The sequence below is a fragment of the Rhinolophus ferrumequinum genome, chromosome 19 (assembly GCF_004115265.2).
Source record: "Rhinolophus ferrumequinum isolate MPI-CBG mRhiFer1 chromosome 19, mRhiFer1_v1.p, whole genome shotgun sequence".
Lineage (NCBI taxonomy): Eukaryota > Metazoa > Chordata > Mammalia > Chiroptera > Rhinolophidae > Rhinolophus > Rhinolophus ferrumequinum.
Genome location: NC_046302.1, coordinates 5,544,688 through 5,567,880, shown reverse-complemented (window position 1 = coordinate 5,567,880; position 23,193 = coordinate 5,544,688). Strand labels below are relative to the sequence as shown.

Genomic DNA, 23,193 nt, shown 5'->3' with positions numbered 1-23,193 from the left:
CCTTCTAATATCCATGACTATTTCTGGTGTCAAGGAGTTAATTCACAAACCAATTACAAGTCAAATGTAATTACAATGACTATGCCAACCAAATCTCAGAAGAAAATACTAAACATTTAATACCTACATTTAAATGCATTGATAATTATAACTGAACTTGTGCTTTAAATGTGCTATATAATATGCTATAGTTATGTTAAGGTTCTTCAAAATTGCATGGCTTCTAGTATGGTTGACTATTTTGTTTTTAAGATTTTATATAGACTTTAGCTAATCTCAATTTCTCAACTACCACAGCTGAAAGCAATGCTACTTTCATTGGTATGAAAGTTAGTGCATGTTAAAAACAGATCATCTAATTCCTGTACTTATCTACTATCTACTTATGTAGAAAGTACAAAATTATGAGTCAAAAATAATTATGAAATTGCAAATTGTAGGCTAACCTAAGCTATCTTCTTGTTTAGTAGACCGTGAAATCAGAAGTGTTAGTTTAAGCAATTGATGTTCATAACTAACGCCTTCTGATGGTCAGATATTTGGCACAGATTACTACTTCATGAGCAATATTCTTTTCAAATATAAAGCCTACATTTCATTTGGCTCAAATCTTGTCTTTGTTAAGAAGTAGAAAAATGGTTTTCAAATGTGTGTACTTTTCAGAACCGAGGGGTTACAGATGTGTTTTTGCAGATGATATCTAAAAATGTACACTACAATACTAGAAAAAAATTTAAAGGCTCTTGGACTGTTCAGTTAGTTGGAACTGAATTTAATAAGCTTTATTCAACAGGTTCATGCTTGAATAATGAAGTTTCCAGGTTTCTGATATTCTTCTACTAAGTATACTCTCCTATGTTAGGTATAAAAGACTACATTAGTGCACATACTGTCAAAAAGAACACATTAGAGACATTATATAAAAAACATTTTATGTTTTTAATAGAAAAACAACTTTGATTACAGAGGTAAATATACAAGTAAATTTAATTTTTGAAAAGAAAAATTGTAAGAGAAGCAGAATTCTAGTGATAAATGCACTGAAATAACCTTTTGAAATAAATCATCATTAGAGAAACATATTAGTTCATGCCGGACTCTATTAAAGTGCATAAAAAGAAAATTTATTTTAGAATGTATACTAAAGGTGCATTATAAATACATGTGTTACTCTGGTGCAGTAAGGCAAGAAGCAAAGCCCAATGATAATACAGACTTGATCTTAGTCTGCCTTTTATATGTGCCTCATAAACAGCTTCTTCTGAAAGTTGAAAAGCAAGCAATTTTCTCTATTGATAGCTTTATGAGTAATTTTAGCAACAGAATAAAAAAGTCTTAATTCTTATTTTGCTAATTCTCTGGAGTCATATCAGTCTCACAAAAAACATCTGACTATCGTTTTCAATGAAAATTGGTAAGACGAGGGATATTTTCAGACTTTTAAAACAAGTTAAATCAAATATTTATTATATGTAAAAATAAAACAAAAAGTAAATTTTAGGATATCTCTAGATTTTAACTTTTAAAAAAACATTAAATCATTTTATCTGCAATGGTGAATTAAAGTAATGAAAAGAATAACTTGCACAGACAACTGGTATATGGTTACTTTCTTAAAGACAAATGGATGAAGCAACTGAATTAAGAATTGTACACAGAGATGCTGAATACAGTCAAACCTATCAGATTATGTAGCTTCTCACAAAAAGTCAAAAATGCTATAGTAGAGTCTTTTTAACGCTCACTTTATTGCTCACTTTTAAAACTTGCTCAACTTTAAAATTAACTTTTAAAACATGCTCAATTTTAAAATAAATATAAGCATGGAATCACTCAGATATGCTTGTTTTCAGCAGCCTCACACAATGATTCTCGGATTTAGATTAGTCACATATATGCTGATGTTTTTAATCACAATGAAACAAAAAAAGAAAGAAAAAAATGTGGTTTCAGAAAATGGAATCGATGAAGGGGCTGGAATGAATCCTTTGATCACTGAAAATCAGCAACAGACTACCAATATTAATTACAGAAAATGTATCAGTATAACAACAAAAGGGTATGACAAATTTCTTTCTAAAATACCTAATTCATTTTTATAATAAAACTAACAAATATTTATAAATTATTCACGTACTTTCATATGAGGTTTGTTGTTATTAATATTTATGCTTTTCCAGTACTAGTTTTTTCCTAGTACTGGACTAGGAAAAGTACAAGACTCTTGCATTAAGTCTTCCCATAACCCTCTGGAAAGTCATAAATACCCTATGGCCATGGATAAACCACAAAAGTGTTAATTCATCAAACTGTCTTTTCACCTATGTAATAAATAAATCCAGTGTGAGATTAATTTCTCTGAGTTTATATAAAATAATCATTCCATTAATCAGTGACAATGATATTGAGTTTACTATGGCTCAAACCTTCAAATATCTTTCTGATTACCTATTAACAAAGATAACTGAGTGAAGTTTATGTTCATATTTAAACTACTGAATAGCTATAAACAAAGCAGCATTTATTAAAATAGAATATACACTTAATTTATACTAAATTCCACTCAGATTTATACAAGTTTTTCATCCTTAATTTTTAAATACACAAATCATGATATTTTTCAAACATTATCAGTCAGGTATATACAAAATTGAAATGTAACATCCAAGCCAGACTGTGATTTTTAAAATAACCTCTAAGCAACTAGTAATATACAACATGTAACATTCCAATAAAACATAGGTATATTCTTATAGAAATTTTAGGCCTATAATACCGAGCGATATTTACAAGCAAACATGATCCAAACAGCACATGCAGATTCAGGGTAAGTAAATACTCGGACTCGAACTGCCAGTCGCACCTGGTCTCCACGGCAACAGATTATTTCTTCACAAAAAGGAGACCTACAGAAGAAATAAAATTTATTCAAGAGGTAAACATAAACTTTGCTTTCTTATTTCCAAGTAGGTCAATATTTTAAGTATTTTAAAATCCTGTCTCTGTTACCAACAGCTATTTAATTATGGTCGAGCTTTTCAAATTATAGACTGTTTCCTCATAGTCTATAAATTTAAAAAATGACACTAGTCAAGATCAGAGATCCTCAACTGAGAATGCACCAAAATCACTAGGAAAACTATCCCAACTATCATCTAAAGCTACACTTCAGACCTAATGAATCACAATCTGTGGCAAGGAGGGCAAGTCATACAAGTTCCCCACTGATTTTGAAATCATTCCTAAAGAACTACTAAACTAATTGATTTCTAAAATTCCTAAGCCAAAAACATTTATGAATTCATAAATTCCACCTTACCGAAGACATGTGGCAAATGCACGTCTTGCATTTCTATACACAAAATGTATTGGGAACCCTTTAAACGTGTGGCCATCAGGTACAGCCCTCCGTATAGCATCTTGAAATTCTTCATTGCCCGCAGATATACTTGTTGTACGCTCAAATTCGTAAGAAGCCAAAGCTGGTGATAAGAGATAGGAAAGCTGGTCTTCCCAAACAGTAGTGAGGCCAAGATCCTATAGTAATCAAAAGAGAAAAAGTGAAATTCATTAATATTTTAAAAACCAATTATAACAAAAATATTGACTATTTTAATGTATGCCAAGATTTTTAAAACATCGTAATTTTTTAAACTTCCTATTATTATAAGGATACATAGAAATAAAAAATAAAAGGAACTACAGGCATCAGATTTTACTTCTTAAAGAAATAACAAAAAAACTATCAATATATGTTAGTGAAGGCCACAAATCCTATACTTACTTAATATCCATTAGAAAAGACCATGTGGAATAGTCCTACTATGGAATACAGTGTCAGTAAATTTTGAGGTCACATTTTATTTAACTTTAAAGAGTTTAGTAAGATTGAATTTGCTTAATTTGATTATTCTTACCATAAATTAAAGGGGAGAAAAATCAACAAACTAATTGTATATATAATTAAACTCAAATATTTCTGAACATTTACCCCATAAAAAGTACTGATTTTTATACTGCAAGAGATAAAAAGGTGAAGACAATATTCTACAGACCCTCAAAGAGCTTAACACATGTTTTTAGGGACTACTGAAGGCAATTATGACTTCACTTCTAACACTGAATGAACTATTGATAGCTAGACACACGGTATTTTAAAAAAATTTTTATTGGGGAATATTGGGGAAGAGTGTGTTTTTCCAGGACCCATCAGCTCCAAGTCAAGTCGTTATTTTCAGTCTAGTTGTGGAGGGCGCAGCTCACTGGCCCATGTGGGAATCGAACCGGCGACCTTGGTGTTATGAGCACTGTGCTCTAACCAACTGAGCCAACCGGCCGCCCACAACACATGGTATTTTTAAAAAATTGTTCCAAACATAAAAAATTTCTCAACATTATTAATAGTTTGATTATCATAATAGATCTTTAGCATTTCCCGATTTCACTTTCAAGGTTTAAATTAGGTCCAAGAGAACCCAAAAGTCCACAATCATCATACTTTTCCTGAGGCAAAAAGAAATCTCACTTGCTGGTTTACAGGTACCATCAATTTAGCTACCTAGTCATCAACACTGGCATCTAGCTCAGTTTCATTTTCTTTTTCTGCACAAAATAATTATTCTAATGTAACAAAATACTGATTTCATTTGTAAACAAGACCAAAAAAAGACTAAAAGGCAACACAAGTGATGGAAAGAGACAGTAAGGAGGGGCTTTCATTTCCAGCAGTGTAATGAACTAGGTCTCTGACCGACCTATTGCTGGAAACACTACAGATGCCAGATTTTCCAAAACATACTTTTAAATGCTTCGATGAAGGACGGGGGTTCACACAGTGTGAGGGATATAAATGATAAACGTTTAAGTATCACTTTGTCTTGTGCACCTGAAACTAATAAAATAAATAAATAAATAAAAATTTAATAAATAAATAAATGCTTTGATGAGCTAGCAAGTGAGTAAGGAATACTTTAGAGGCTAAAGCTAAGAGTAATTGGGAGCCCTGAGAACATAGCTGATAAATCAATGTCTTTGACGGCCTCAAGGAACACGGAAAATAGGACTCACCCAAGGTGGGGAGTCTATTGGGGAACTCCCAAAGGTGAATTAGAAATAAATCTTCTGTAGGAATTTTGGATTCTAGTTCTTTGTTGGTTTTATGTGCTGCAAATAACTTTTTCCCAGTCCAAAACTGCTCTTTTCACTATCGCAATGGTTTCGTTTGATGAACATAAGTTCTTAAAATATACTAATTCTTCCTTTATGATTAATGCTTTTTATGTCTTTGTTGAGGTACTTTACAAATGAAGAAATCCAAATAGCTAATAAATAAGAGGATTGATCACATAAGTAATCAGGGAGATGCTAATTAAAGCCAGAATGGGGATATCACTTTATATCTACCCAATTTTGTATAATAGGAAAACAAACCAGGGGGAAAAATGCATATGAGAAAAACATAACCCAATATTTTTAATACGGAATGACTGAATAAATACTTCACAAAGAGGAAATCCAAACTTGTTAAGAAAGTCTGAACAAATCCACCATTCTTAATTTCCAGAAGGAAGGAATAAATTCTAGAAGTGTTGGTGAATTTGGAAACTTCTGAGTCTCAGAACTTAACTCTCATGACTTTCAAAACTTAAAGCTTCATAAAGGTAGGCACTGTATTTACTTTGTAAATAGAACAAAGTGACTTGTAAATAGAACAAATAGAACAGAGATAGAACAGTGACTGGCACTATCGCACGTGGCAAAAAAATTTAATACATAAACACATGAAAAAAATGCATGCACCTACAAACTTCAGTTTTAATTACCTTCCTGTGTTCTGACACTAGTAGCCTTAGCTGCATTTCTATTTCATTACTTGTTACTGAAGCATCGATCGTGGATGCACATAGAGGTGGAAAGGGAGGAAGGGATGTTGTAGCACCTGGAGCACACACAGATTTAATTGCTTCTTCACTCATGGGTTTCCATTTGGACTCATCATTCAAATCAAATACACAGATTTCTACTGAGTCAGAGGGCTGACAATTTCCCAGGAACATCTGATGATTGAAAACACAACCAATTGTTCGGTATGGGTACAACGGTTTGGACTGTTCAGCAATTGGAGGTTCATCAGGATTGGTAGGTTTGTGGATGTACCTAAAAAGGGTAAATCATAATTTTATATACCAAGAACTTAAAAATTAAGAAGGTAGCATCTTACTAGGAAAAATATTATTCTAACACATAAAGCCATAACTACTTCCTAGAACTAAAGTTTAATACCTGTTTTTCCTTCTTATACTCTCGTAATTTGATTAGTCTGTTAACTGAATAACAACACATCTTACGAAATAAAAACCAACTTTATTCCTTTAACACAAGAATATATTCTATGTATATCGTTAAGATCAAAAGTGTCTATCTCAGATAACACAATTTAAATAATTTAGCTATACATTATGAGGCATGACTAACCAAAATGATTATCGACCAAAGGAAAAAAGAACGCAGAAAAATGAGAAGAGGGCACAGGGTTGTGCCTTTAGATCTTCAACATTTAATGACAAGATAAAGCACTTCATTAGTTATATAAATGTCTAATCACTGTGTTGTACACCTGAAACTAATATATTGTATGTCAACTCTAACTAAAAAATTTTTTTAAATTAAAAAAAATGTAAAGACAAGATAAAGGAAAATTGAGAAGAGCCAAAGAAAAATAATGAAAATTGAAAGACAGTGCTACGAGAAAAGCTAAGGAAAGAGAATGTTCCAGGAAAGAGGGAGCATTTAAGTCTTTTCAAAATCTGATGATAGGCAAAAGGACTGAAAAAAAAATGTCCAGTGGATTTATCAACAGGAGGTGGTGACATCAAATTTTCAAAAGAAATCAAGATTTACAACTTGAATTTATTTTCAGGCTTAGAGATGATCAGCAGAAAAAACATATTCCAATTATATAAAATAAAAAGCAAATGTAATTTACTTTTTACCAGTATCATGTTGGTAAAGAATATTTACGGTGTACAAATTTTCTTAGAGTTTAATTACATAGCTACCTTAATTGAAATAATTTTTTACATAGTCATCAAAAAGGCTCTAATAACAAAAATTATCAATTTGCACCTTTGAGCACTATCAATATAAACAAAATCTATAATTTAAAACATTCACATCTTCATTGTCATATCCTTATAAACTTAGTTTGCTAACCTGTGTCCTGTTAAACTCTCCCAAAAAGTGATGGTTCCATCAGTGCCACAAGTCATAACCCATGCATGAGGTACTCCTTTTGCCTTAGTCCCAACACAGACAAAGGCTTCTAATCCATATCCAAGAAGAAGGCTGCACAGAAGGTTAGCATGATCTTCACAGTCACCCTAGAAAATACAATGAATTAAAATTAAGTATTTGTTCCTCTTGTTTCCTTCTTAAATATTTACATACAAAATTACAATTAAAAAGTATTATTAAAATTTTCACTTTTAACCATTAGTCCAGTATTAAGCTAAAACAACGCGGTGGGGAAAAGAGAATATACCAGATTTAGAAGATCCTAAATTATTTTACAAAGTCAGTGCTAAAAAATATAATAGTCATAATATGTACACTTTAAAAGGGGATATTCAGATTCAAAACTTTATAAAGAACTCATACAAACAAAAAGAAAAGCAGTAAGATTTTAAAAATGAATAGCAAATGGACATGAACAGACATGCTGAAAAATCAAAAAGCAGGCAATGCAAATGGAGGAAATACTCAAAACATTAAAACAGGCCGGCCTGGTGGCTCTGGCGGTTGGAGCTCTGTGCTCCTAATAGCAAAGGCTGCTGGTTCAATTCCTACATGGCTCTCAACCACAAGGTTGCCAGTTCATCTCCTCAAACTTCCGCAAGGGAGGGTGGGCTCTGCCCCCTGCAACTAAAATTGAAAACGGCACCTTGAGCTGAGCTGCCGCTGAGCTCCCGGATGGCTCAGTTGGTTGGAGGGCGTCCTTTCAACCACAAGGTTGCCAGTTCGACTCCCGTAAGGAATGGTGGGCTGGGCCCCCTGCAACTAATGGCAACTGGACCTGGAGCTGAGCTGCGCCCTCCACAACTAAGACTGAAAGGACAACTGGACTTAGAATAAATCCTGGAAGTTCACACTGTTCCCCCAATAAAGTCTTATTCCCCTTCTCCAATAAAATCTTTTAAAAAAAAAAACAAACATTAAAACAATGACTTCAAGTTATCAATATATAATCATTTTAAGGAAATAAATACATAGTAAAAGTGACTGGGTGGAATACAATAAAACGCTAACAAGGCTTTATTTAGAGTGGTTATAATATAATTTTCCCTTCTATTTCCTAAATTCTTTGATAATATTACTTCCAGAATTTTAAAAAATAACTGAAATACAAAAATAATAGAAAATATCTGATATGTTCTGTGAAAAAAAATACTAAAATATTAAACAGTAAGGCTACAATTACATGAAGATATGTATTTAATAAACACAGGACTACAGGTAATATGCAAAAGTAAACATAACTACTGGGTTCAGTGCTAGAACGGATGATTTCTTTCCCCAAAAATTTTACATTAGTGGCTCTACACTGTTTTTTAATTAACCATAATAAAACAAATAGCATTTTATAATCATTAAATTGATTTTAGAAAAATTTAATATCCAACCTTTTAGGCCCATTAATTTCTATAGATTTTATATTAAAAATATTTTCAAAAAACCCCAACAATACAACCAAAGATATTCAATGCAAAAATTCATTCTCTCCCACCCTCCTTCCTCCCCGCCCCGCTCTGGTTCAAGCCTTTGTTCCTCAGTATAGCTGTATAGGACACAGCTCCCTGGTCCACGCTGGTATGTGCCTTGCCGCCCCGTCCCCATCCCCTGCTTGAGGCAGTCAGTCGCCTGTTGTCCACTCACAGCAGCTCTCGCCAGCTGCCAGCCACTCATGCTGCCTGCCGGCCACTCACAGCTCATGGCAGCACAGCAGCCTGCAGCAGCCCACAGTAGCTCACGCCGACCTCTGGCTACTCATGGCAGCACAGCTACAGGAAGAGCCGTTGTTCACAATCTTAGCTGTAGAGGGCGCAGCTCCCTGGCCCATGTGGGAATCAAACCCAAGACCTCGGCGCTAGGAACACGGCGCTCCAACCACCTGAGCCACTGGTCAGCCCCAAAAATTCATTCTTAATGATATCAAAAACTGGAAGCAAGCCTAACTTAAAAAGAAAACAGTTCCTACAATGAGGAAATAGTTAAGTAGACTTTGTATATCAATTCAAGAAAACTTTATATAGTCAATAAAAGATGGAGATTATAAAAATAGTAACACATGGGAAAATGTTCAAAGCATAATGCTAAATTATAAAGCAGAACACGAAATTTTATTTATACCTTAATTATAATTATGGAAAGAAATGATACATAACGAGAAAATACAAAAAGACATAATAAATTGGTAATAGAATTATGGGTGAAATTTCACCTTTACTGTTGTAATGCTGTTATTTGTACAAGAAAAATATTTTAAATAATTTTCAAGTTTCTAATTTAAGATGTGCTTTCTCTTTAAACAAACTTTGATAAAATAGTGAATCAAAGGGGTGATTATTTGCTTTACAAAAGAATTATTTACATAATTTTAATATATACAATTCTTACTATGTTTGAAATAAAGTTTAAATCCTCTTGAGAATATCATGCTAAGTGAAATAAATCAGACAGAAAAGGACAAGAACCATGATTCATTTATACATGGGATATAAAATAAAAAGCAACAAACAAATAAAACAAATTCAGATATAGACAACAGAATGGTGGTTACCAGAGGAGAAGAGGTGGGGGAGGACAAGGAAGATAAAGAGGATCAAATGCATAGTGATAGAAGGACACCAGACTTTGAGTGGTGAGCACACAATGGAGTATACAGATGTTGTATTATAAATTTGAACATCTGAAATGTATGTAATGTTATTAACCGATGTTACCCTCAATAAATTTAATTTTTTAAAAAGTTTAAATGCATACACACAACTTTTGTGAACTATAGCTTGGGAATAAGTCAAAATAATTTTGATAAGAAATGTTTTACTGTTTTCAATGATCTTTAAGACAAAATCTTTCTAATTGACAAATCAATCTCTAATCTAGTTTCTTCCACTGTATAAGCTTTGCCTTGTGAATACCCATATTATTTATACAACTTCAGTCTAAACAAAATTATGTCAAAACAATAATACATTAAATAAATTTGTTTCAGTTCTGTTTCAACAGAATTGGAATGTTGAAGATGGTCTGACTTTATATCATCAACATTTTTAGAACACAGATTAGGAAATATCCTACAATCTATAAAATTAGTTTAATGAAATGAATTCATTTAAAGTTTAATTAACATCAATAAATTTATACAAATTCTTATATACTTATATTTGATGAATCAAAACACCAATGAATCCAAAATATTTTTTCCATATTTTTTGTACTACCATTTTCTTAAAAAAAAAAAAAAATGCATCATCTAGGCAAATTTTAACACATCAGTAGTACTAGAAGACCATGGTTCTGGTCCTAGCATTATTTCCAATTCACTGTTTACCTCTATATCATGGTCTCTGACACTATAGTACTTAAAGATTCCCTACTTCACAGAAATCACATTACATTAAATAAGAAACTAAACAAGAAAATAAAGATGTTAAGTTTTTTTTTAATTGACATTTCAATGCTAACAAAAATGGTGAAAAGATTCTGATTTGTCCAAGTTTACAATATGTACATGTTTTCTAAGTTAATTATTTTACAAATGCACCATAAATTCACAATAACTACAACGTACTGCTTTTTAATTCTATTGTGTAGGATACCTTGTTTCTACAGAGAAAAGCGAGCAGAGTGCACCACTGTTCCTGTTTACCTCCTCCTCCAATAACAGGGGCTCTTTCATAGCCAAGGACATTAACAAATCTTGCTGCTTGCCTTGGAGTATCCAGAAGGCGCCCGGCTCGAAGTGGTTTAACATAGGAACAGACTGGTCTATTTATCCCATTTTCATCCTGGAGGAAGAGGGGAAAAACAGTATCGGTAATGACAGATTAATAATTTCCAATTTTAACACCTTTTCTTAGACTACTTTAATGTGGGATAAAATAATTCTGGATATCACTTACTAAGTACTTAACCGTATATCTAGCACTAGGCTGTTGAGTGCTATGCATACAGTTTCTCTTTTAATCCTCATAACATCTCTATTACTTTCATTTCACAATTGAAGTAGCTGAAGCTGCAGCCATTATGCAACAGGGCTAGGATTCAAACCCTGAGCTGTCTAATTCCAAAGCCTTGGACAGTAAGAACTCGAACTATCATATGGTCTACCATGTGATCTAGCAATCCAACTCCTAGATATATATTCAAAGTAATTGAAATCAGTATCTCAAAGAGATATTTGTGCACCCACATTCACCGCAGCATTATTCACAATAGCCAAGATATTAGCATTCTTTTTTTTTAAGGAAGGCGCAGCTCACAGTGGCCCATGTGAGGATCGAACCAGCAACCTTGGTGTTATTAGCACCACTCTCTAAACAACTGAGATAACCGGCCACCCCACAATAGCCAAGATATGGAAACCAAAATGTCCTTCAGTGGATGAATGGATAAAGAAAATGTGGTATACATATACAACGGAATATTATTTAGCCATAACAATGAAAGAGCTCCTGCCATTTGCAACAACATGTATGAACCTGAGGGCATTATGTTAAGTGAAATAAACTGGACAAAGACAAACACTGCATGGTATCAATTATATGCGGAATCGTTATTTTTAAAAAAAGTTGATTTCATAGAAACAGAGAATAGAATAGTGGTTGCCAGGGACTGAGGTGACAGGGGGAATGCAGTGATGTACTCGTAGGTCAAAAGATACAAATTTTCAGTTATAAGAAGAATCAGTTCTGAGGATCTGACATACAACATGGTGACTGTCAATAATACAGTATCGTAAACTTGAAAGTTGCGGAGAATAAATCTTAAGCATTTTCACCACACAAAAAAAGAGTTAACAGGTGAGATGACGGATGTGTTCATTATCATGATCTTGGTAATCATTCGCAATGTATACGTATATCAAATCATCATACTGTACACTTAAAACATATACATTTGTCATTTATTTCTCAAAGTTTAAAAAAACACTTCCTCTAAGTAAAGGATAGGCAGGTGGGTGGGAGATGGAAAGGGGATATAAGCCAAAGTATTCTTTCATATTATCATACAGAATTTAGTAATATATATCCAGACAGAACAAATAACTTTTCTGATTAGCTAATAAAACAATGATCAGAGCTCATTTTTAATTTGTTTTCATTACACTTGGAGAGCTACAGGAAACAATGATTTGTTAGCTAAGTCAATTAAAAACAGAGTTTTGAAAATTATTTTAGGAAAACCTCTGACATTTTAAATACAGATGTATCCTAGCACTTGAACTGAGTAACTAACTACTGTGCATACAAGAGCCTCTGATGACTGTCCACCACTGTGCTTTTAGAGTTAATATCACCAAAGCCCTTATTTCCCTTAACTTCAGGATTATTAAGATGACAAAGTCAAAGGGCCACTTTCTATTCAAAGTTTAGAGAGGATTTTATTTTTTTTAATGTGATTTTATTTTTTTTTAATTTTTAATTTTTTTAAAATTGGGTAACTGTGTTTTTTCCAGGACCCATCAGCTCCAACTCAAGTCACTGTCTTTCAATCTAGTTGCAGAGGGTGCAGTTCAACTCCAAGTCCAGTTGCCGTTTTCAATCTAGTTGCAGGGGCACACACAGCCCACCATCCCATGTGAGAATCAAACCAGCAACCTTGTTAAGAGCACATGCTCTAACCAACTGAGCCACCGGCAGCTCAGCGGTAGCTCACTCAGCTCAAGTCATTGTCTTCAATCTAGTTGTGGAAGGCGCAGCTCACTGGCCCATGTGAGAATAGAACCTGCTACCTTGTTAAGAGCACATGCTCTAACCAACTGAGCCAGCGGCAGCTCAGCGGTAGCTCACTCAGCTCAAGTCATTGTCTTCAATCTAGTTGTGGAAGGCGCAGCTCACTGGCCCATGTGAGAATAGAACCTGCTACCTTGTTAAGAGTACGCATTCTAACCAACTTAGCTAACTGGCCACCCCTAGAGAGTATTTTTAACACTCTCTATTATGGCAAGGTTCCTCAGAAATAAGACCTAACTCAGCGAACAGAAACACCACCTATTTGAAGTATCAGAACCACTGATGTCTTTCTACACCACAAAAACATCACTTCTCCGTATAATCCCATACCTTAGCAAGAAAAAAACTCACCTATTATTTATATTTGATTATAGTGAGAAAGATCAGTAATTTTTATACGATGCTGAGCAAAATAACTATTATGATTTCCACTCATACCCATGGTTCTCAACTCTAAAAGGCAGTAATTTCTTTCCCTGTCCTCTCCCACCCCTCACTCAAACACCTTCATGGTGATCTCTTACTCTCTATGTCCCTATGCTATCTTAGGAATCAGAAATAGAGACAAAACAAAGGGATCAGCTAGAAGAGCTCAAATAGAAAGAACAACTAAGGACAGGTAAGGAAACTAAGTAACAAAGAAAGGAGAAAGGAAGAAAATTAGGCAGAGTGCTTCAGGCACTGAATTTTTTTTTTTTTAACATCGAAGGGGATTGATTGGATTGTGGAATTAATAAATCCAGAAGCAAATAAGGCTCCATTCAGGGCCCTTGATCCTTTTCTCTTTGAATCTCTTGACAGGCACTGATTTTGAAAACAGAAAATCATAATTCTAATTTTGGAGGAGATTAGAAAACTATTATTTGGATTTCTTTTACATTAACTCAGCATTACTAATAACCTAGTGTAGTGTAAGAATATTAGGTCCTGAAATCACAATCTGAAAAGGACAGCCTCAATCCTCAAGTGATTAATTTTTTCTTAAAACTTAATGATCTTAAAGGTCAATTTCTAAAACTTATTTTAAAATCTCTTGGACAAAAAATGTAAAAACTATCATTAAGTGAATTACTATTGTACTATAGCAAATCAGCTAGTGAGGGAGAAAAAGAACTATGGATTAAGTAAACCCTGGGAATTCTATAGATGTTTGGTTAGGATAAAGGAATTCAGTTCCTGTGTGGGCCAGTTTGTCCTATTCTTACAACTCCACTAACAAACAGACAAGAAAGGGATGAAACCATTAAAAAAAAAAGATGCATTTGCTCTAAACCAATCATCAATAGTAGCATCTTGGAATACAACATATACCATTACATGTTTCACTACAGTAATATTTCTAATATTAAATACATACCCATAAACTATTTAAATGTCTTGAAAATTTCAATATTAAACCTCTAAACCTGCACTGTCCGATAGAATGCCACTAACTATATGTGCCTGTTTAAATTTTAATTAATAAAATTTTAAATTCATTTCTCTAGTCGTGTTGCCACATTTTGTGTCCAATAGCCACATATGGCTAGGGGTTACCGTTACCACACTGGACAGCAAACACAGCTATAGAACATTTTTATCATTGCAGAAAATTCTACTGAAAATTCTAGGTGGATAGTGCTACTGTAAACTATTTCCTCTTGTGCGTGAAGCACTGGAAATTCATTTTTCAAACCATGTATAATAATTTTTATTTAAAACTATAGTTTCTGTAATTAGATTGGCTGCCTTAAATATTGTTGGTCCTTAATTTCATATCTAGCCAAATATAGGAAGCAGCAGCAAGAAATACCTTTGGGGAATCTAAGTGAAATAAACATGTTATTTACTCTCTACATGCGGAAAAAGGTGGAAGAGTCAAACCAAAAAAGTTCAAACTACAACTTAATAGTCTGCCATGACTGAGTTGCTGTTTGAACTTAGAAAAGATTCTTCACTTCTCTATCCTTCATACTGTTTACAAAAAGTGGCAATGCCTGGCCACTTGACAACCTCGTATAGTTACCATGAGACTAAATGACCTTACGTGGTTCAAATCTTCTCAAAATGAATTCTGATAGGAAATTAATATTTCCTAAAATAAAACCTCAGTTCCTTGATTCCCTTAACTGCATATCCCATCCTCTTCCTCCTCCTCTTTCATTTGCCATTTCTCTGATCTACTTCCTGCCCCCGGCCCTACCACCCCTCCCAGTCTTCTCTGGTCCCAGATTCCACATGGCAATAAATTACCTCACCTCAGACTAAATAGATAGCAGGGAGCCAGTTATATTTTGATTGGTTTCTCTTCGCCCTTGTCCTGATATCACTGCTACCTTGCCTTCCCAGACATTCAACGTACAGACTATGCTATTATAAGTCAGAAGCCATTTCCATCATTTCCAATACTCATCAACTAGGGTCTCCCATTCCCAAGCTCCACATCTAGAAATTGAACCACTTTTAGCTTGTCCTAACATCCAGGGAATGTAGGGTAAAGTTAGACAAATGCATAGGATCTAAGAAATATAATGCATATCAAAATAATACTATACTATATTCATATAACTACATCTATATAAGGCTGCATACATACAAAATATTTGAATGGCTCCTCATAAGTTACAAAAAATATGGATCTAATCATATATTTTATGTTGATTTGTTAATGAGAGAAAACAGGCTTAGGATACAGAAAAAATAAAGGCAGAGATACATAGTTGAAATGCTGCAGTTAAATATTATTGATCATTGGCTTAGAGATCTTGGTTATATAGAACGTATTATTGTTTGTCTTTCAAAAACACCCTAACAACAGGTGGCCGGTTAGCTCAGTTGGTTAGAGCGCAGTGCTCTTAACAAGGTTGCTAGTTCAATCCCCACATGGGCCACTGTGAGCTGCACCCTCCACAACTAGATTGAAACAACTACGTGACTTGGAGCTGATGATACCCTAACAAAAACTATATATGTGCCCAGAGCCCCAGTTCTGCACACAAAGGCTGAATCTACATATAAAAATCTCAAGTGCCATAGTATTATTTAGTACTACCAATCAAGGACACACTCCATGTTAAACAAAAAGGGTTTTCATCCACTTTAAATCAAATATATTAAAAAATGGTTTAAAAACAATTAAAAATGAAAAGCAAAATCAAACAAAGACTGTGTTATATCACTCACCAAATCAGTGAAAGAGAGTAATACAAAATCAGCATTCTATTTTACAAATAAACTTTCATTTGTCTGGAATAAATACATTTTACAAAATCAAGTTAAATGAAATTTACATATACAACATTAAATATCAAACACATGTGTAAAGCTTTTCTAATACAACTTACAAACCTGAGCAAAAATCTTAACCAGCCGTGAGTTGTGTGAGGGTCGAATTTGCAAATATTCTCTCCACCACTGCTTAGCATATACAAGAAATAATCGCTCTTTCTCTGCAGTTTTCTGCCGTTCCAAAGCAAGCTTGAAATTAAAAAAATTTTTTTCAATTTCTATTCATTCTCCTTAATTAGCATAAAATATGTAACAAATCTATGCACTTCTCTCCACCACCCTAATCTAACCCACCATCATTTCATATATGAGAGTCTCCTACTTGACTTCCCTATTTCTATACTTCCTCCAGTACAATCCAGTCTCCATAGAGTGATCTTTTATCTCCCAAGACAGACATTTTAAAAAAATAAATCATATTGTCATTCTCTTGCTTAAAACTAATAAACTGTAATTTTCTAAAGAAAGAGTGCTTTCCAGGATCAACAGGTAAATATATCACTATGAAAAAAAATACACAAAGAAGAGAAATTCAGAATTATTTACCTGTGTGTTCACTACTTCTTGAGATAATGTTTGATTGAGTGGCGGGTACATCTCAAGTTTTATATTTAAAATTCCCACAGAAACTTTTGATTCTGTACCTATAAATGTAAATAGATATTTAGAACTTCAGAGGTTTCAATACTATACATATTTAGTCAACCAAAGTCTAACCAAAATACTTTAAGCATTTTATGTTTCACCACTTAAATGGAATAAAGATAATATTCAACATCACCTTAGTATTCATATTAAAAATAAAACAAATCAAATTAGTTATTTGGTAGAAAGACCTTCATCTAATTATAAGAAAATTATATATTATCTTAGCTTCCTAATCACATTTTAAGGGACTTTTAGGAACTAAAGGATTTGGGAGTCTTAATTTTTATCTTCATTAAATGTGTAATACCAGCCAGACTTACATTAAATACAAAGTTAAAGCAACTGTTAACACTTCATTCTCAGAAAACAGTTATACTCTTTGTCACATATAGTACTTTCCATTTATCCCTTCCCATTTTTCATATCACATGTGAGTACAAATTTTCAATCCATTCCTGGATTTAAAGAATTAGAAAACAAGTATACTTCACACCAAAACCGTTTAATATTTATACTTCTTTGGTTAATCAGAATATATTGTTTCTTGGTCATTACTATGCTTATCATGTTAGGCCTATATCTGAAGACAAATAATGGGTATCTCATTTGAAAATAAATCTCCCACATAAAACACTTTTCTCTACTTTTTAAAGAAAAACACATTTAGACTCTGACTTAACAAAATCTAAATTACTAAAGCTATACTGTCCAATGGCCAGAATTGACTCTAAGTTTTAATACCAAAGTAATTCCATTATGTTATTTATGCATAAAACACTGACACCTTTTGTGTTTCATTGTATTAGTAAATATGTATTGCATAGCAAGTGGTATGCAAGAGTCCAAGGAGATAATGGTGAATAAAACAGAGACCATCTCTGTCCTCTAAGAGTACTATTCATTGATATGGACACTGAGCACGTTAGTACCTCTTTGAGTGCCACTTTCCCACCTGTAAAAGGGTAGAAAAATACCTATTCCATATTCCACAAGAACTGCTGCTACAGGAAGCCACTGGTATTATTTAGGATACAACTGTATTCTGCGTTGCCTTGTGCTGAAATGGAAGTATTTTATTTATGCATGTATGTATGTGTGTAGAAACTTAATTTTCTTCATAATCAAGTAAGTATAAAAAAGAAAAATCCATCAAAATTTCTATATTCACTTCTCAGAAAAAAAAATTTCCTAAGACAAGGCCAGATTGACTGTGAAGTTCTACACTCATACTATTTTTCAAGACATTTCCTAAAACTACAACATTGTAGAGTTCAACTGTAACTCTAAAGAAATTCTTTTTTACAACATTTCCCTCTTGGTTGATAAATGCATTTTAAAAATATAAAATGTATTTACAAACTGTGGCTACAAAAACGGTAACAATGATATATTAGTAATCATACCTACACCCATAAGTTCCACAGTAAGACTGGTCACTCCATTTTCTGAGCCCAAAACTGATCGCCATTCAAGAAAATAGGATGCTACTAAAGTGGTCTCACCAAATATGTCTGTTTTGATTAGCACCATATGAATTGGGTCACTTATTGATAACATTGTTGTTGAATCAGCCATTCTAGTTCCATCACCTAGCAACATAAACCAAAAAAAAAAAAAAAAAATTATACCACAGTACATATTCAGTTAGGCCATCACAAAACAATGCTTTTATTGAAAAGGATGCTAATGATAAACTTATATAAAACCTAATAGAATAATTTGGTAATGCCTCAGAAAGTATGTTACAAACTGGGAATAAAAGTACAGTCCTATTTCTATCACAACTTTTAAGAGCACTGGTAGATTTTGACGAGTTATCTATAATAGTTACTTAATGCATATCTGTTTTCTGATCACTAAAAGATACGTTTGTTCTTTAAAAGTACTTAACTAAACTATATGCTACTATAATACAAAGCCTTCAAATATGTCAACATTAATCCCCAAACTACCTTTATCCCTAATCCTCCAGAAATAATCACTGTATTATCTATACAAAACTGAAAGACCCAACACCTTGGAGCTAGCAATTTAAGCCATAACTGCTTTATTAGGGTAACACTTTTCCCTGGGGGGGAAATAAATTTTACTGCTGCATTAGCCATCTTAATAACGTAAAACTCTGAAGATATAATTTACAACTGTTAACTTTACAAATATAAAAATTTCTATATTGACAATTAAAATGTATAAAACACCTTTATAAGATGAAGCGGGTAAAACAATTATAGGAATCAAGTATCATAATTTTAAAGTTATAATAATGAGTTACAGATTCACATCTAAACTTTGATTATTTTAAGTTACATAACACCATAAATCGAGTCATCTTTCATAAATGAGAAGAATCACGTCTCATTTTCCACTATATCCCCAGCATTTGCCTAATAGTACCATGCACCTAACAGGTATTTAAATGTTTCCTACTAAAGAACCAACCATTAAACAGTCAAAAAAGAAAACAAGAAGGTGGGTAGTAGTAGTTTATGTAGAAAAGAACAGTGGGGAAAAATTTTTTTAAAAGGTTAGGGAGATTCACCCGTTATATATTTCTTATTATAACAAAAGTTATTCTGCAATAAAACCTCACAGAGATTTACTCAGTTAAATGACAATTTATTATTGCTCCTTACCTAAGCTTTCTCTGTGTACTTCAAGTAAAAAGCCATCGTGAAAATCTGGCTCACAGGCACATGGAACAGGTTTAGAACGAAAACGCTGGTTTCGAAAATGTAAACATAAAGTAAACGTTGAACAAACTTGTCCTGGTAAAGGCTCAGGTTCTTGCAGATGTTCCAAGAAAGCTTTTCCACCCAAAACCTGAAGGTAAAGATACCTCCGTGTTGGATCAATATTAGCTGTAAAGTGTAGCAATATATATGAGGAAACTGCCAAATAATGTAAGGAATGTGAACAAGACAATAGGAAATAACAACTTGACAGAAATAAAAACAAAGACTGGGGGGAAAAAAGTAACAAATTTACAGTATACCAGGACCATTTGCACCCAAGGAAGAAAAGATACATAATATGGTATCTTTTTCTGAGTTTGTATTCTGGCTACTTTTTCTCAGCTAGAAAGGAGTCAGAGCCAAGGTTTAGGATAACTTTGCTCTTTAGTTGCTATCCAACTATCCATTCCTTCACCTCCACAAACCAACTCAATTATCTCAACTCAGCAAAGTGTACTTGTGAGATAATTACATAGCCACTAAAAAAACACAGTTGTAAAATTTTTATAAAATATATTACTAAAACATGAGAAACAGGCGGTCCTATTTTTGCTTCCACTTTGCTATACATTAAATCTTCTGATATCATGCAAAACAGAATTGAAGCTTTTTGGATTAGTCACAAAAATATAAGTATTTCATTCTGGAAAAAAAAATTGAAGTGTTTTCTATCAAATACCAAACACTACAGCACGTCTATTCACAGTACTATCCACAAGTAAATTAAGGTTAAAAAGAAATACACATACTTTTTTTTAACAACGTTGATTGTTTATCAGTAAAACAAACTGATTGTTTTGGAGAGGAAGGAAGTTCTTGATCAACACTGTCCTAGAAAGGCAGAAAAATACAAATCAGAAAACAAAAATTATAATTAAGAAATGCCAATAATGGAACTAAGAACCAAACCAAAAGAAGATAGAATAAAGCCCCTTATTTTCCTCAAACAGTTCAAATAATGAAAAGCCTGCAAAAAAGGTGATGCAACTAGTCAGTCCTACAGTTTAATGTTAAGGAACTAAACTGTCTTCAAGCAATGTCCACAGAATGCTAAAAAAAAATCCTTAATACCTCAAACAAGGTCAAACTTTCTCTAAACCTCATATAACATTTGGCTTATGATTGTACCATGAACTGATTTTAATAAGGAAGTGATATTCACACACAGCAGAAACTGTTATTAGGTCAATTTTTATACCAAATGGGTTTACAAACCTCAAAAACCAAAAAAACGAGGCTGTATTAAAATACTTATCCCCTGGTGTACTATGAAGTCCATCCAAATTCTACATTATATTTCCCAGGTATTGAGGTCACAATTTCTCATTATTGCCTCATTTTCAAAAGGCCTACTTACTAATTTGTACACTGAGAGGGAGGCTATCATTCCATTACTGACCTATTTGTCTGAAAAGCTTTAAAGATTCTTATGCAGACAATTATTTTCTTAAAGGAATTGATAATTTCTTAATCATAGATAATATTGTCCCGAGTGTTTATTTTAAAAATAAGCCTAATTTTTAAAATTATAGAATATTAGTGAAAAACAACTAGGTTATGTTTGACTAAAATATATATACTTAAAGTTACAGACTTAGAGAATAACAGGAGAAAATTCTGTCACTGTAGAGAGAGAAGAATGGTATATATGTACAATTTCATTGATACATAATCCTACATTGAATCTACATTCAATTGTAGAATTAGTTTATACTTGAAACAAGGATATTACTAGGCAAAGCTACCATATTTTGAAGTGGTTTTACTAAAAGAAGAGGCCCCAAAATATGCTTAGACTCTCAGATTTTCTCCTCTACAAGCTTACTCACAGTAACAAAATTAAGTTCTTTCATCACATCGTCAATGATTCCACGACGTCTAAGAGCTTTGATCAAATCTTCTGTTGATAACTGTTGTTGATCAGGTGCTAATTCTTCCCGTATTGTCTCAGCAAGGATTTCTCTTATTCTGCCATGGACATCCATCTACGTAGAAAACTCACATTACAATTCACATTACAAAGCAGACAAATATTGCCACTTAGTTCATTTCTTTCTAAAATACTGACAAAGAAAAGAATAATAGGAGAGTACACTAAAATCGGGAAGGCTTCTCAAACAAATAATAAATGTAAAATTGTTACCAGAATTCAAAGATAATAAAGGCGAGATTTTTAAAAGGAAAAAAAATTTTTTTAAATGAAAACTTATACTACAAATTCTAGAAATAATCTCTACTGGTTATCTACTACTTTTGTTACTATTTCCCCACAAATAACATTCAACCAAAACAATCTTTGGAGAAAGAGTATAGTATAATCAAAAGAACACAGACCGAGGGGAGGGGATCAAAGTATGACTTTCACCTTACAACTTATTAGATGTGATCTTGAGTTAACTTATTTACCTTTTATGAATCTGGAAAAAATAGTGCCGTCAAGGTTATTGTGAGGCTCAGATAAAAGACGCTAAACACTTAGTACAAAGCCTGGCATCCGAGTGCACAATAAACGGTAGGTTTTATTACTTCAGCTTAATTGCATTCAGTTGAGCACCTCAAAGATACAATGTTCTTCTTGAGCTCTGAAGTATCACAAATGCTTTCATTACAAATCCTTACTAAATTCTTTCATAACTTCTTTAAGAATTGTCAATTTGGTTCAATATCAATGACACCTGAAGTTCCACCCTTAAATTAATTCTAATTTCTGACCTTTGAATATAAACCTGCTCCAAACACAACTTATACTCGATATGACTTCCAGAAGTCATTGGTACACGCTTCATTTTCACAACTGTCCCATAATACTAACGCCGTTCTATCACCTCAGACTCTTACTAGCACTTTCTGAGCTCGTTCTCATTATCGAGCCTAGACAGTTCCTCTGGCTTCAAACCCGAAGCTTTGCACATCCCACGCTCTGCGTCTCACAGCCTTTGCTTGAGTCCCCAGCAAACAGGTGCCACAGTCGGCCGGGACAAGGGACACAAAGCTGGACACTTGGGGCCACTGGCGGGAAGAGCGCCCGCGGCCCCTCACCTTGCTCAGCTGCTGGTGGATAAGCTGCTTCAGCTCAGAGGCTTTCTCCGGAGGCAGCGACATGCTGGGGCTGGCGCCTCAACACGGATTCCCTTCGCTTCAGGTGCCCCAGCCGGCCCCAGAACGTCAGTGTGGGGTGAGCACAGAGCCGGCGCGACCACTTTCCTCGCGCAGCTCCCGCGGGGGCGCGACGCCGCATCAAGCCCGGCGCTGAGCGTGAGGCGGGGACGTGGCTGCGGCGGCGCCCAACTGTCGTTTTCAAACGGCAGCGGACAACCAGGCCTCGGAGCTGTCCCCCGCTCTGCCTGGTCAACTCCACCCACTCCTCTTCCCTCGGGGTCCCCACCTCGTGACCTCAGCTCAGCCAAACTCCTTGCCTTGCTAGTGTCTCTGGATGCGCGCTCTCCGCTCCCATTTCTCCCTCCCTCGAGGTCCCTTTCTGTTTTCTGGAACGGCAGATACGTGGACGAGCCTCTCAGGACCTCGCGCCGAGG

The 23,193-nt window shown here is 34.1% G+C and overlaps 1 protein-coding gene across 2 annotated transcripts; it reads right to left on the bottom strand.

Annotated features, from left to right (window-relative positions):
* Nucleotides 1-687: 687 nt before the first annotated feature.
* Nucleotides 688-23,103, bottom strand: CEP76 (centrosomal protein 76). 2 transcript variants are annotated; one of them, XM_033087716.1, is made up of 12 exons: nucleotides 22,700-23,103; nucleotides 21,490-21,645; nucleotides 20,410-20,491; nucleotides 19,562-19,786; nucleotides 18,332-18,517; nucleotides 16,827-16,924; nucleotides 16,341-16,469; nucleotides 10,878-11,066; nucleotides 7,213-7,379; nucleotides 5,823-6,156; nucleotides 3,320-3,537; nucleotides 689-2,906 (listed from the first exon to the last, which is right to left on the bottom strand). In XM_033087716.1, exons 1-12 carry the CDS (start codon nucleotides 22,760-22,762, stop codon nucleotides 2,768-2,770), a joined length of 1,986 nt encoding a protein of 661 aa, XP_032943607.1. In that variant the 5' UTR covers nucleotides 22,763-23,103; the 3' UTR covers nucleotides 689-2,767. The 2 variants fall into 2 exon arrangements, with proteins under 2 accessions (XP_032943608.1, XP_032943607.1); XM_033087717.1 differs by lacking the exons at nucleotides 21,490-21,645; nucleotides 22,700-23,103 and adding an exon at nucleotides 20,732-20,806 and having other exon boundaries at nucleotides 688-2,906.
* Between the last annotated feature and the right edge of the window lie 90 nt (nucleotides 23,104-23,193).